This window comes from Podarcis cretensis, assembly GCF_951804945.1.
Source record: "Podarcis cretensis genome assembly, chromosome: 2".
Classification (NCBI taxonomy): Eukaryota; Metazoa; Chordata; class Lepidosauria; order Squamata; family Lacertidae; genus Podarcis; species Podarcis cretensis.
In genome coordinates, this window is record NC_137171.1 from 82,819,371 (window position 1) to 82,834,158 (window position 14,788).

The window sequence follows — 14,788 nt, forward strand, 5'->3', positions numbered from 1 at the left end:
TCCATGACTGTGGATGTGGCACTACAAATCCTCCAATAGGGGCTGCATGGTGACATTATTGCATTTTTATTATATAGAGAGAATGTACAAATGCACTGGAGCTGATTTCTCTCTCTCTCTCTCTCTCTCTCTCTCTCTATCCAATTTATTGTAGGCAGATGCTGAATCTCAGTAAGAAAGTTTTTAAGAGTAAATCAGCACTTCTGCACACTATACTATTAATAAGTTCTGATGTTACCCTGACAATAATAATAAACTTTTTGAGATGAAATTCTAGATTGTTATTTTGCCCTTTGGGCAGCATCCATATGAATCTTTACAAGTTTTTAGTGAGTTGGTTACAGATTTTTACTGGATATCATTTAACAGCAAGACTACAGTACAGTACAGTCCTGTATAAGAATGGAAACAAATCCTATGCATATCTGTTCAAAATTCCACCAAATTTGCTCCCAAGTAAGTTTGTATAGCATGACAGCCTTACTACCTCTTTTCTTCCCTTTCTTTAAGTAATTCTGTGTCAAAATGAGATTTTATGGCTAAGACAGATGCATTTGTTTTACTTTTTCAAAACTCTTTGGCTCTAGACAGATGTGCTTTTAAAAAAACTTTAAAAAATTAAGTCATCATTGTGGCCTTGTTATTCTGACTGCAGGTTTAGCTGACCTGATTGCTACATTACATGGGAGAGCAATAAATAATCTGCAGAGGATTTGTACATGTTCAGTTCAGAATCTCTTTCACTTTACTTACAAATACATTCAGTAATTTTTTACCCTTTCACCCACCTTTCTCAGCTGTTTGTATACAGTTTGAAGAAACTGGTTTGGAATGGTAAGACTTAAGATTCACCAGTTGCTGCATTAGATGATTTTAAGCGTTGCTTAATTATGTTGTCTAATATCAAACAAAGCTGGAGGATTTTCTAGAAGGACAGCAGGAACTGCAATTCAAGGCTGCACATCACAGAGGAAAATTCATCTACTTCGGAATAAGTCAGTGTGGAGACCCGATGTGGTTTGATGCATGAGCTTGTGGAATCTAGTATATGCTGACATCAGTGTGTCTCGATAGGCTTGCATAAAAATATAGTTTTAAGCAGGTGTCAAAAAGAGTACAGCTAACAGTTAGGGAGTTCCAAAATGGAGGTGCCACCACAGGGTGGAATGAGTATTATGTGGCACCTGTAGCAGTGCAATTTCTGCAGGCAGTATTAGAAACTGAGATATGAAAGCTAGGAGATAATGGCACCTTAAACCTAGGTTATGGGCGCTGCAAATGAATGTCTAGGCTGCTTTTTTATAACAAGAATACAAAGCTGAAAAAGGGACGCGGGTGGTGCTGTGGTCTAAACCACAGAGCCTAGGGCAGTTCAAATCCCCGCGACAGGGTGAGCTCCTGTTGTTCAGTCCCAGTTCCTGACCACCTAGCAGTTCAAAAGCACCGAAAGTGCAAGTAGATAAATAGGTACCAATCTGGTGGGAAGGTAAACGGCATTTCTGTGCACTGCTCTGGTTTTGCCAGAAGTGGCTTTGTCATGCTGGCCACATGACCCAGAGGCTGCCTGCGGACAAACGCCAGCTCCCTTGGCCTATAGAGTGAGATGAGCACGCAACCCCAGAGTCGTTTGCGACTGGACCTAACTGTCAGGGGTATCTTTACCTTACAAAGCTGAAAATGAATGAACTGCAGCTAAAATCTTCTCTTCAGTTTCCACACAGTCTAGTCCTCATCTGAAGACTGCAAAAAACAAAGCCATACTTCCCCTTAATATTCTTATGAGGGTCCCTTCTCCAGTCCTCAGAGAGTGGCTGGAAGTGGGGAGGCAGAAAAAGGTCCTCCTTTTGTTCCAGCAGTGGCAGTTTAATCTGAAACCTTAGGTGCAGTACTGCTCCCAGAGATAAAAAATTGCCCACATTAAGGAAATTCCCTGTCGCAAAACATGCCTAGAAGAATTTGAGTTTCGAACGCTGTCCACAGGTCCAAGTGGTCAAGTTGACATCTATGGGGTAAGGTGATTCTATGAGTAAACTAGTCCCAAACCATTAGGGGCTTTATATACTAAAAGGAATACCTGGAACTAGGCCCGGTAATGAATCAGCAACCAGTGCAGATCTCTGAGTAGAAGTGTTATATGCTGGCAGGGTCTCATTCCTGTCAATAGCCATGCTGCAGTGTTCTGCACTAACTCTAGTTTCCAGGTCAAGCACAAGGGAAGCCCCACATAGAGTGCATTGCAATAATCCAGTGCATCCTATTCTAACCTTAAAGAGGAGTTGCACCACCCCTTGATCATTTTGGTAGCCCTTTTCTGAACATTTTCCAGCACTACAGTATCCTTTATGAAGCGAAGTGACTAGAACTGTACATGCTATTCCAAGTGTGTTCGTACCATACATTTGTATAGCAGCATTATGATAAGAGGTGCCCCACTTCAGAAGAATTACCTCCCTCATCTGACTGTCACCACACAAGGGAAATGTTGTGTGAACTATGTAAGTAGTACTCATGTACAAGAAGATTTTGGTTGTTTGCACAAGTGCAATAGAATATCAACACTAATTTTTTGGCTAGATGACTTCTACTTTTTATTAAAGGCTGCTCCAGTGTAGCAATAAGAAGTGCAAGCCATCATGTCACTGGTTCAACACTAATCTCACCAGTGGTCAGTCTGGAGTTTTTTTTAGGAGATCTGGTTGGGAATTCAATAGATCCCTCCCTCGGTCAGCCATTGAGCACGATGATCAACCATGCTCTCCTTCTGCATCTGGTCCCAGTCACCACCACTATTCACAGGTCAGATGAGTGAGCACGAAGGGGCAGCTGCTCAATCCATTGCTTGCTGTTGCTCTTCCTGCATGCCAGGAAGACAGAGTGGGTGAGTAGGGGCCAATGGCAAGAGGTCCATGGGGTCTGCGTTGGTCTGTAGTGGGTCCTCTTCTCAGGCTTGGGTCATGGCAGGTGTCCAACCATGCCAGCCTCTGTATTTCAGCTATGAACTCACTAAGTACCTTTTATAAGCCACTCCCTCTCCCTCTCTCATGCACAATAAGGAAATAATAATAGCTGTGACGCTGAATTGTTGATTCATTACTGTAATATATGTGGATTGCTTTGAACCTTTGAAATGCACCATATAAATGCTAATTATTAAGTACTTTTGCTATTAGGTTACATTCCAAGATTTTCTTATTGTTAGTCTCTCTAGGTCTGTTAAATTGATCTCACTTTGTGATCATGTCACCGTCTGTCTTGGGCTTGTCCCAATGTAAACAATCATTTTGTTGTTTATTAGGCTAATATGTTTTAGACACAACGTACTGTGCTGTCTCTGGAATCACCTTGTTAAGGTTGTATTACAGGCTGGCCTCTATTGACAAGATTGAATTGAAGTCATTTTCTCTTAGAGCTTAGCTGCTCCGAGTATCTGTGTTGTCAGCAAATATGGCTTTTAGCACCTTTCCCTGGGGCATTATCTCAAATGTGGTGCCAGAGAGCCAGATAGATTCACTTTCCATTTTTTAAAAACCCAATTTTTATTTTTAATTTTCCTTCTACCACCTTTCAGTTGTCACACACACTTTCCTTCTCGAAATCAATTGCAGATGTTCACAAGAGAAAATGCTGTACAACATGACTTCTGTCTAAAAAAAAAAAAGCTTTCCTTAATCTCTCCACTAGGGATTTTCCCAGCATTATCGTGTAAGCATTAGTGAACACAATCTGTTTCTGGCTGAGGATACTAATTACACCCTGGTGAGGAAAAATAATAATAATGGGGGGCAAACTCACCCCCATCCTGAACCACCTCAAAAGTTCTGTTATTAGCATACACTCTAGCCAAGGAGATAGGAGATTGGATACGTTAACTTTTCTTCTCCTTTAGCTATGATGTTTCCCTTCCAACTTACTTGCACTGCTCTTTTCCTCTGTGTGAGAGAGCAAGGGGGGGAAAGTATGTGAAACAAGGTGTTAGGCACCCAGGAAATGGGCAATAAAGAGAACATGTGTGCATATAAAGCATGACTTTGCAGCAGGAATGGGGAGTCAAAGGAGGAGGGAGAGGAAAGTCAACCAAGTAATAAAATTTTCCAGTGTGACATTTCACCTATTGTATCAGTAGTCACTATCTCCAAAAGAAGGCTGTTGGCGGGGTGGGGAGGGAAAGAGAGAGAGAGAGAGAGAGAGAGAGAGAGAGAGAGAGAGAGAGATGTTATCTTGAAAGATAAGATGATAATAAAAATGATTACACAATAAATAGAAAAGTGGTACTTGGGAAAAGATTGCTAATGGATCAATGCCAAGTTGAATGCAAGTAATATTGTGCAGACTTCCCTCCTGTAAACATCAAAATATGGTTTGGATGCAAAGTGCTGTTATATAGCAAAGGAAAAGCAAATAAATGTGCATGAGTAAAATGATAGAACTGAGCAGGTATCTCTGCTCCTTTAGAAGTAGTGCTTCACCCAAAGTTCTGCACTCAGGTGCAAGTTCTGTTATGCCAGATGTCTCTAGGCATTGAGAAGCTCCAGGGACACAGTGCTTATGCAGGACTGTTCCCTTTGGATGAAGGTCACAAGAAGCATATTGACATTTTGTAATGTGTGTTAATATGTATTATGTGTTAGATGTGTATATTACAAGTATACCGACTGAACATAGGTGGAAACATGGCTTAAACACCCCAGATCTACTGCCTCACATCAAGTCTCCAGAGAGAGGCAATTCCCAAATATAGGGTGCAGGGTGGCTGGGTCTTCTCTTTCATACTGGGCTGCCCTCTGTACCCACCTTCAGGTGTGTTGCGGGGGGAGGAACAGAGAAAAGGAGAGTGAGTAGGTGGATTGGCACCTCAGCCTCTCCCCTCTCAGCAAATGGTGTAGGCATCATGGACTTCCTCCAAATGCAGATAATGAGGCTTTTTGAGGGAAGGCAGAAACTTGTTTTGGTTAATCTCTTCGTTCCACACTGTCTGCAAATTAGTGCATAAAGTGACTGCTAGTGTGTTAAGTGGTTCAGTTGGCCAGAATGATATAATACCATTTCTGAAAGACTTAACATTAGGTGTCAGTATGCTTTAAGGCCATTTTCAAGGTGATAGTAATGAGCCTGAACAACCTGGGACCTTATACCTGAAGGACCACCTCTGCCTGTACTGGGCTGCCCATGCGCCAAGAGCTTCAGAGGAAGCCCTTCTTAATTGTCCCCCTATTGGCTGTATGATGACATGGGAAAAGGCCTTCTGGGTGGTAGCACCTCAGTTGTGAAACACCCTCTCATTAGTGATACACGTATTATTTTCTTATTTATGCACCAAGTGAAAACCTATTTGTTTCTTTGGGCATTTGCAGGACATTAGCTTTAGGTTATAGCCCACTCTGTGCTTTAAAGATCTGTATTTTAAGGATTTTGTTGTAATATATTCATTTTATCTGGTCTTGTTATTAAGTGGATCCCCCCCCCCCATTGTGATTGTTGAATTTGGATGGATTTTAATCTGTAACTTGTTCTGAGATCGGTCATAATGAAGGGTGGGTTAGAAATATTTTTGTTGTTTCCATTGACAGACACCGAGGTTACATCATCCTCAGCTGGGGGAGGGAAAGTCATGCACCCTTTTAGAATAAAGGAAAATCCAGCTTATCTAGTTTAATTACAAGAAATCTCCCTAGCCCCCCTGCTCCACCCACAAAATTACCTGGAAACTTTGCCACAAGTGATTAAGGGAGGCTCCAGCAGCATGTCTGGCTCCATTAAACTCTCTCCTGTCATAATTCCCCAATCTTAAAACAATATAGTATTCTGGCCACATGAAGTGACAGTGCTACTCAGCTTGGCAAATGAGAGATAATTCAAGTGTGTAAGAAGAGGAAATGTTACAGGGGCCGTGTATGATTAGTTAGGGGAGGATATTAAGAATGAGAAAGATCACGGTGTACATATATTTCAGTGGTTGCTACAGAGAGCTAGAGATAAAAAAAATGCTATTCATTATTATACATCTACAGGACACGAAGTATTGGATTTGAAAAGCAGGAAAGTGGCTTCATTTTATTTATTAAGTGAAATACTTTGCTTAATATTCATTCATTTAGCATCCATTCATTCAGTTTATATCACACATTTGCAGTGACAAATGTTCAAGTTTTCCTGGGGTAGGTTACACCAAAAAATAAAATACAGTTTTTAAAAAGTGTGAAAACAACAACAACAACAACTACACAACATCACGAAATGGTTGAAACAGTAGAATGATACAAGAATAGTATTGGCTCCTGGTTTTGGAGGGCCTTTAGGCAAGAGACACCCTCAATCAGGGCCGGCCCACCCATGAGGAAGGGTGGCAGGATCCACAGGGGCAGCAGATCCAGCCTTCAGCGGCAGTGGTGTCTGCTACCTGCTCCTTGGAGACTGTGTGTCTCGCTTCCTTGGCACTACATACTGCCATGCTACCTCTACAGTGGCTTCTTGGGAATAGGCCTCTCCTGGAGTCAACACTATACAATCCTGTGTAGAATGTGTGGTTTTTTAAAAAAAGAATAATAATTGTGTATTTCGTGGGTATTGTAGATGCTATCACAATCTACAACTACTACCCGTATTGCATTTTGGTGTGAGGGTCTTCCCACCTGGTTACTGTGCCAGGTGAAAGGTGAAAACCCCCAGATGGGCGGGGTATAAATATATTATTATTATTATTATTATTATTATTATTATTATTATTATGCTCCTCATTAGTAAAGGTGAAAGATTTCTACGATCTGAAGAGAAACCAGAGTAATTTATGCTAATAGTACTAAACAGCATTATAGTTGAATCAGTTATAGTTGGCTAATTTTTCTATTGTGAAAGATTATCAAATAATAATACAAAATTGAAACAATAGTATAGTAACAAAAACAGTTAACATGTCTTCTAACGTTATATTTTCTTCATTATTTTACTTTCACTTTTAAAAAATTCCCTATGAGTGAAAGATAACCGAGAGGTTAGTTTGCTCTGTATAGAATTCTTGTTTGACCTAGGTCACACACAAAAATAATCAATATTTTTTTATCTAAATTGCTTTTGCTTATCTTTTATTTAATGTCTGAAGAAAGGCTAAAGCCTATCCAGAAATCTGCAAATCTTTCTCCTTCAAATGCCATATCAGGGTATATACGCCTGTAGTAAAGAGGAAAGTAATTACACCACAAATGCAACTCATTTGGCTAAAAATAATTGCAGGGCCAATCATTAAAAGAACGAAAGCTTAGACTTCAAAAATTGTTATTCAATACAAGTTAGGTTTAAATGTAAAGATGGATGTGTTTGTTGTACTGATGCTGAGCAGGTTGTGTGTTGTTCCTTTGGCACCCACATTCAACTAGGTGCCATCTTTATGTGCAGTTGTGGATTGAACATTAAATATTGAGCTCACAGAGTCAGTCTATACCTGGTTGTTGTTGGCCTGCAGCAATCGTTTGTTCTGATGTAATTGTGAAACACTTTGCTTGGCTATGGGTTATATGTTCAACAAGTGATGTAATAAATATGATTGTGCCGTAGCCATTGGGTAAAAGCTATAGCACAGAAAGGAGTTGGTGGCTGCAAGTCATGAGGTTTATATGCAAACACCCCCCCACCCCTCCGATCATAAGCATTATACTTTTGGGGGCCAACGATGCAAGAGGTTTATTGTCTTTGTGTGCTGCTAGTGGGCTTCCCAAGAGGAACCTGATTGGGCTCTGTTAGGAAATGGAGTGCTCAGCTAGCTGGTCTAATCCACAAGTGTTCTTCTTACATTCTCATCCAAATATTGTAAATCGTAGGACATAATGAATACTGAAGCAGTGCATAAACATGTTTTAAGTATTTAAGAGTGCTGTTTTGGTAATGTCATTACTGGATTTCTTTTTTCAGTATGAATATTTCAATGCTGTCCTCATTAATGAGCGGGATGAAGATGGGAACTTCTTAGAACTGGGGAAGGAATTCATCCTAGAACCAAATGACCATTTTAATAACTTGCCTGTGAATGTTACCCTGAGTGATGTCCAAGTGCCAACCAACATGTACAACAAGGGTAAGTGGAAGTACTCCATTGTATGACATTAAAACTGCTGCTTCACACAAGAAAGTAGTTTGATAAAGCTAGTCATTGTGAGAGTTTAAGCAACGCTAAAAGAAGCTTCTGGGAACCAATATATTAAAGTGCAACACCTTTGTAGAAAATCAAAATACAGCTAATAAATATAAAGCAATTCATGAGAAAGTCCATTTCTCAATCCTGTTCCAAATAAGGGGGAAATAATCAAATTCTGTTTTAAGTGGTGACTTCTGAGTGCTGCCCTATCACCAAAGCTAGATATTGTTGTATACTTTTGGTGCATTTTTATTTCTGAAGCTGCCCCCCAATCCCTTTGTACTGCAGTAAGTTTCTAGAAAATGCAGGGAAAGATTTTATCCGTGTTACCAGAATTATTGAGTTTTTTTCCTTGAGAGATGGTAAAGTCCATGAATATTTTCAGGCATTCCTGTCAGTGGGGGATATGTTTTACTTCAGCTCAACTTACAAATATAAAGCAAACAATATGTTGCTGAAAATTTGAAGCTGTGCTATCAAGTTTTTATATCAAAACATATGGATCGCACAAAATGTAGGATGGGAAATTCAATCATGTGAAGAAAGACATTGAGAAAACTTGACTAATTTCCAATCATTATATTGCAGCGAATGATACTCATTCACACCGTATAAAGTGACAAGTTATGTATCTATGTGACATTTTAAATGGACCAGTTTTGCTGGTACCGTTCTGTCAGATACAGGAATGCAGCTCTCCAAAAGAAAAGAAAAAGTCGGGATCTTTTGTTTCCCCACTCTGTAATCCATCTGTCTGCTAATCTGGAAACAAAACCAGTGTTGGAACAAAAGTTTAAGGGAAAATATTAACGTTTGGTTTCTATAGCACATTAACAATTCTTACTTCATTTATCATCCCAGCAATCCTCAGAGCAATCCTGAGGGCCTATTACATTCTGGGGAGAGTGCTTGACCCAGTATGAGCTTTGGCTGTATGTGTGTCCCTTTCCCTGTGGAGATAAAGTAATGGAGGAGCTGAGTTATACTGCCTTTAGTGGAACACAGTATTTCTAGACACCTGGTTAACGTTGCTCTGTATTCTGAGGACAGATCAGGTGCTTTGGGAGAGTCTGAGTTATACTCAGTTAATTCATGTTCACTTGACACTTGCTCTCGTTGCTGAGTGGAATGGGGAGGAATGTGAGAGGCAGTTCTCCTCCCAAACAAAATGACTGTGCAGGCCCAAAGCGATGTCATTGGCAATCTAGCGATATCATGGCTAGATGTTTCCTCAGAAGCAGTTGTGCAGTTTGCTTAATATCAACACAGGTCTTTCACTTTTCAATGTACACTTTGGATGGGCTAAGCAGCTGGTTGTCACAGAGCTGAATTTGTTGTCCTTCACAGTTGCCGATATTTAGTGTGGCATTCAATTAGATTTTGCTCTGAGTAAACCCATAGAGGTTAATGGCCCTAACTTAGTCATGCTCATTATTATCACCATTATCGCTATGATACCTCTGCACTGGGCTCCTCTCCCCCACAACAACTTTGGAACAATCCATGCTGCAGGGCATGCAGCAGAAGCAGCAAAGGGTTGTCATAACCCCCTCCTCCCTCCCTTCTTCAGCTGAGGCCTGTCTCAAGCACCTGCCTGTTCCTTTAAAAGAGGATTAGTCAAATTTACAGAGGATAAGGCTACCTACACCTACCAGCCATTATGGATATGTTCTACCTTCACTGTCAAAGGCCTCTGAATATCAGTTACAGTCATACCTCAGGTTGAAGTAGCTTCAGGTTGAATATTTTTGTGTTGCTCTCTGCGGCGACCTGGATGTAATGCAGCCTGTTACTTCTGGATTCCGACGCTCGTGCATGCGCAGATGCTCAAAATGACGTCATGCGCGGAAGTGGCGAATCGCAACCCATGCAGACGCGGGGTGCGTTCGCTTCAGGATGCAAACGGGGCTCCGGAACGGATCCCGTTTGCATCCAGAGGTACCACTGTACTGGGAATCATACAGGAGATAACTGTTGCACCCAGGTTCTGCTAATGGGCTTTCCATGGGCCTCTGGTTGGCCACTGTGAGAACAGGATGCTGGACTAGATGGGCCATTGTACAGATGACTATTTAATGGTATGGTGGGGCTGAACAGAATCAGAACACTGGTGTGGGGGTAGATATTTTCTAATCCTACACCCACTGCAGTCCCAGTCCAGATTTCCCCCCTGAATCTGCTACTAATGTGAGAAGGACAGCTTCCATTGAGGGGAATGGTAGTTTGGCTTCAAGTGCAAAGTGTAAACATAGGAGTGGGGACTGGTCTCTGGGGATTTCAGCATCATACATCGGACAGGAGTTAAAAGGAATGCAGCTGCAGGTATCTTGCCCACGGATAATTTAGTTTGGGTAAATGACTTTTTTACCTGCTACTGATTTCCTATTCAGGATGGCAATTTTGTTTCTTGGGTTTTTTGTTTTTTTAACAGCTAAGATAGCAACAGGGGTCACGTACATAACAAGTATATTTCTCACACTTTCCTTTCCTTTGGGCAGTAGAACAAAAACCACCCAGAAAATGTAGAAAATAACTAAGTATAGTGAAACACATGGGGTGTATCATATTATTTTTTTATGTTATGTGTTGTTAACTAACTGGCTTTTTTAAAAAAGAAACTTTACAAAGACTGGATTCCCCCCACCCCCAGTTCAGATCTCTGTGGGACATGCATTTGTAGTTTGATTTTGTCATTTGCTTCTCCCAGCTCAGCAATTACGGTGATGGTAGACTCCAAACTTTGATTTTTGAAAGTGAACTTAAAAGGTCTCTTAATCTTTATGGCCCAGTGAGAGGGAGAGAAGGCCACGTGGGGGGGGGGGGGCGTAACCCCATCTCATGGCTTTCTCTGGCTCCCCTGCATACTATGAGTTGATTTGCTGAAAGTTGATAAATGCAAACTGTAATCAATGCTCTGATTGCCTTGGAGAAGAAGTTCTTCTGAGTGTATAGAGCCTTCTCAAAAATATATTGCAATGTGATGAACCACAGCCACTTTTGATGAAGTAGGGTTTTTTCAATTTGCCACTTAAAAGGAGCTATGAATATCATTCAGTCATACTTCCCTAGCAGCTCTTTCCAAGTGACTGTCAAGCTAAGATTACCTATTTTCTAAGATATTATAACTAGAAATTTTTCATCCCTTGAATGATGCATATTGATTGTATATATATATATATATATATATATATATATATACACATCTATCTTCCTGCCTAGTAGTGAAGACCTGAAATAAAATTTCACCTGTCACCGCTGTGTTTAATTTGTTAGCTTTCATGGCTGATAAGCTTTTATGCACCATGGAGCTGAAAATACCTGTATGCTGGACACCAGATTTTTGAAAATGGATATAGCGGCATGCAACCTTGTACTTCTCTTCATCTATGAAACAGTAAATTAAGTTTGCTGTTAGATTGTGTGCAACTTGGAATAGCGATTGTACCTTGTATCTTAGGCAAGGGACCACCCCCCAGCTAAGTAATTTCATTTATGCAAGATTTTTATAATAGTATTATACTCTCAAGGGGTTCGTGAGGCAGACCTGATGATGTCGCAAGCATAAACAGAGGGGAGGAATGGGGAGCCACAAAATCCATGAAAGAAAAGTTTAGGAAGCCTCCAGGTGCACAGAAATAGGTTTCTTGAGCCAAAAATATTCTGCAACGAAATTGGAAGCTAAGACTCAAGGTGGTTGTGCCTAAGAGTGATATATTTCTAAATAAACTCACGTCTGTGCCCCCATATTGTAATTTTGGAATCAAACGTTGACCCTAGCAAGTAAAACGAAAAGATAATGTGGCTATTTCAAATCTCATTGTGGGTATTTCATATGATCTGTTTGGTACAGTATGTTCAGTTCATTGACAAAAAGCATATAAACAAAGGGGATGAAACAAAGGGGTTGGGAAAATGCAATAGACAACCAAAAGGTGTCTCTCTGCAACTCTGCCCCATCCCAGCTTATCTTGTTTGGTAAAAGAGGTGAGTGGGATGTGCAGTAGCCCTGATTCTAGGCATTAGTTACATGTTGGGGAGATACTGGTGGGGAGATACCAGCAGCACTTTGTAGAAATGGCCTATAATGTAAATTGAGTGCACCATGTATTGATGTTTTCCAGCACCAGCTTTCTTTCAACAAGTGATCTAATCTTTTCGCAAGCAGGAATAGATTTTTATTTGTATTCCACAGACCTATTTTCTTTGAGGCACCATTATTTATAATAGCTTCCCTCCAAGCCTGCGTTCCTGCAAAACTGCTCCATTGTTTAAATTGATAGCCTGCTTGTTCACAGTTCACTGCTGTGGATTTTTCAGCCACAGTCCCCACACCAGGGACAAAGTGGCTGAGCTCCGGGGATGGGCTAAATGAAATAAATATATTTACACCATACATCTGAAGAGTTCTCATCAGCAGGATGTTTCATTTGTTTCTGTTTTTTGCTTCTGTTTTGTTTTTTAAAATCTACCCCTTGTCCAGTTTGTGATCAATCCACCCCCGGAATGTTTACAGCAAAGGCCACAATAAAAATGCAATAAATAAATAAATGAGAGTGCAATCCTTGGTAGGGGGACACAGAATACTATTTTGCCCTTTCAACCAAAAACAGATGGAATAGCTGCCATGAAAATATGCATTTGGGAGCTAGTCTAAACCTTTGCACTTAATGGCAAATGACGTCATAATCAGTACTTTCCGAAGTCCTTTGGGATTGGCAATGCCAGGCTTACATTCAGATGGTTGTGAGGCAAATGTAAATATTACAACATTTATTTATAGTATAGAAGGAAGGTTTAAAGATCTACAAAAGATACATGCACACTTTTTCTTAAGCACTTATTCCATGGTGGGATTTCTTCACTCTGTTATCTTAGAATATGGTAATTATTCATTTCTCCTTTCTATATAAAACAGATCACACTTTGGAACTGTATTGGGGGGGAAAAAGATGCCCTTTACTTGCTTAGCGTTAATACTTAGCTGAAGTGTACAACATTTAAGAACTAGGTTTGAGAATTTACAAATTCTTGCTCTGTGTCTTCCTCTCTTTTCTTTTTTAGATTATCCAATCTTTTTTGTTCTTTTTATTTTTACTTGGACACAATTCAAAATGAGTTCTAATTAGGCACTGAACTTAATTTCTCTGGATTTGTAGTATCCTGTGCTCTTCTATTATTAATTAATTAATTAATTAATTAAGTAAGTAAGTAAGTTTCTATACCATTCTATACCCTCAGGGTGGTTGCAACATAAAATCACAATATAGAAACACAAAATACATTATAAAAACAAAAACAACCCAATCTATGCAATGTGCAGTATTTCTAGAAATAAATTAAGCAGTTCATACAGCACAACACTGATATTTATTCAGAAATAACTAAAATCAGTTTTGTGAGTTCTATAAAACTAGCCATGATACATTGGGTTGCAAGCTTAATTTCAGTTTTCCAGAATTTTAGAATTCTATTTTTATATACTTCCCCCAAATCAAAAGCTGGAAGCTCATTATTTCTGACCACAGTGCCCTTATTTACCAAAGGAATGTGGTGTTTTGTAAGAGGGCTTGTGTTAAAACAATGCAAAAGAGTCCACCTGGGTAGGTGATTACAAAAGCACCAATTAAAGCCTAGTTGAAGATAGCATGAAGCAACTCCTTCCATGGACCTTTTTCGAATCAGGACGCATTGGCAGCCAGGAAGGCTGTGGAGCACAGCATAAATGTTTACTGTAAGAGTAGCTAACCTGTGGCCCTCCAGATATTGCTGGACTACAACTCTCATAATTCCTGAGCATGGTTTTAATGCATGAAGAGTTTCATGTGAACCCCTTATGTTAGAAATCATTGGATCCTGAATGGAATGTGTTAAGTCCCTGAGCCATGGGTGCTGTATTTCCTTAAAGACCAAATCCAAGAGAACAAGACAACATTGGTCTTGGAGCGGCCTTGGAGCTTAGTTCTATGACTCTATGATCTCTGTCATCTTTTGGGGGGCATTGAAAAGTACCTTTGTGTAGTCTGGTGCCTTGAGTTTGGCACACATGCTTTGTCCAGGGGCTTTTGTGAGGGATGGGAGAAAAGTTGCTGCAGCCATTTCCAGATTGGTGCAGCAGAGAATCCCAAAGATTGGTACCCATGGGATTTTGATCCTATGGATGCGAAACCTTCAAGCCTTCCCTTGGTGCAAAACACCCTGCTTCTGGGATTTCTGCTGGCTACTGCCAGCATTGCATCTCAGCCATCACAGGCAGCTTGGGGACTCCGCTATGGCAGAGCCATTCCACCAGTGGTGCTCTTTCCACCAGCAGAAGCTGGAAGAGAGGAGGGTGTATGTTGTCCTATAGTACCCTGTGGCTGAAAACAGGCTATTCTACATGAAATGCCCAATGTGGAAGCAGCACTAGAAGCACAGAATCTGAAACATTATGTTAATGAATAAACTCACTTGATGAAGGTATCTTTCGAAAGAAGAATCTGAGTAACATAATTTTTTCAAGGTTAATTAGACTTTGTTTCTACAATACTGGATCCAGGCAAGACCTGGATAAATTTTAACACAAGATTTGTTAGATATGATGTAAGGTTCCATACCTGGCATGGTGAAACTAAACTGATTTATTAATGGGTTCTGCAGAGCTCCTTGGCTGGGCTCCACTGCTTG

The 14,788-nt window shown here is 40.3% G+C and overlaps 1 protein-coding gene across 2 annotated transcripts in view; it reads left to right on the forward strand.

Moving 5' to 3' along the window:
• Nucleotides 1–14,788, forward strand: part of CACNA2D3 (calcium voltage-gated channel auxiliary subunit alpha2delta 3) — a 494,630-nt gene that overhangs the window by 197,278 nt on the left and 282,564 nt on the right. For both annotated transcript variants that reach the window (XM_079964982.1, XM_079964983.1), the window contains exon 5: nucleotides 7,903–8,065. In XM_079964982.1, coding sequence (XP_079821108.1) covers nucleotides 7,903–8,065 — 163 coding nt within the window. The remainder of the gene's footprint in view (nucleotides 1–7,902; nucleotides 8,066–14,788) is intronic.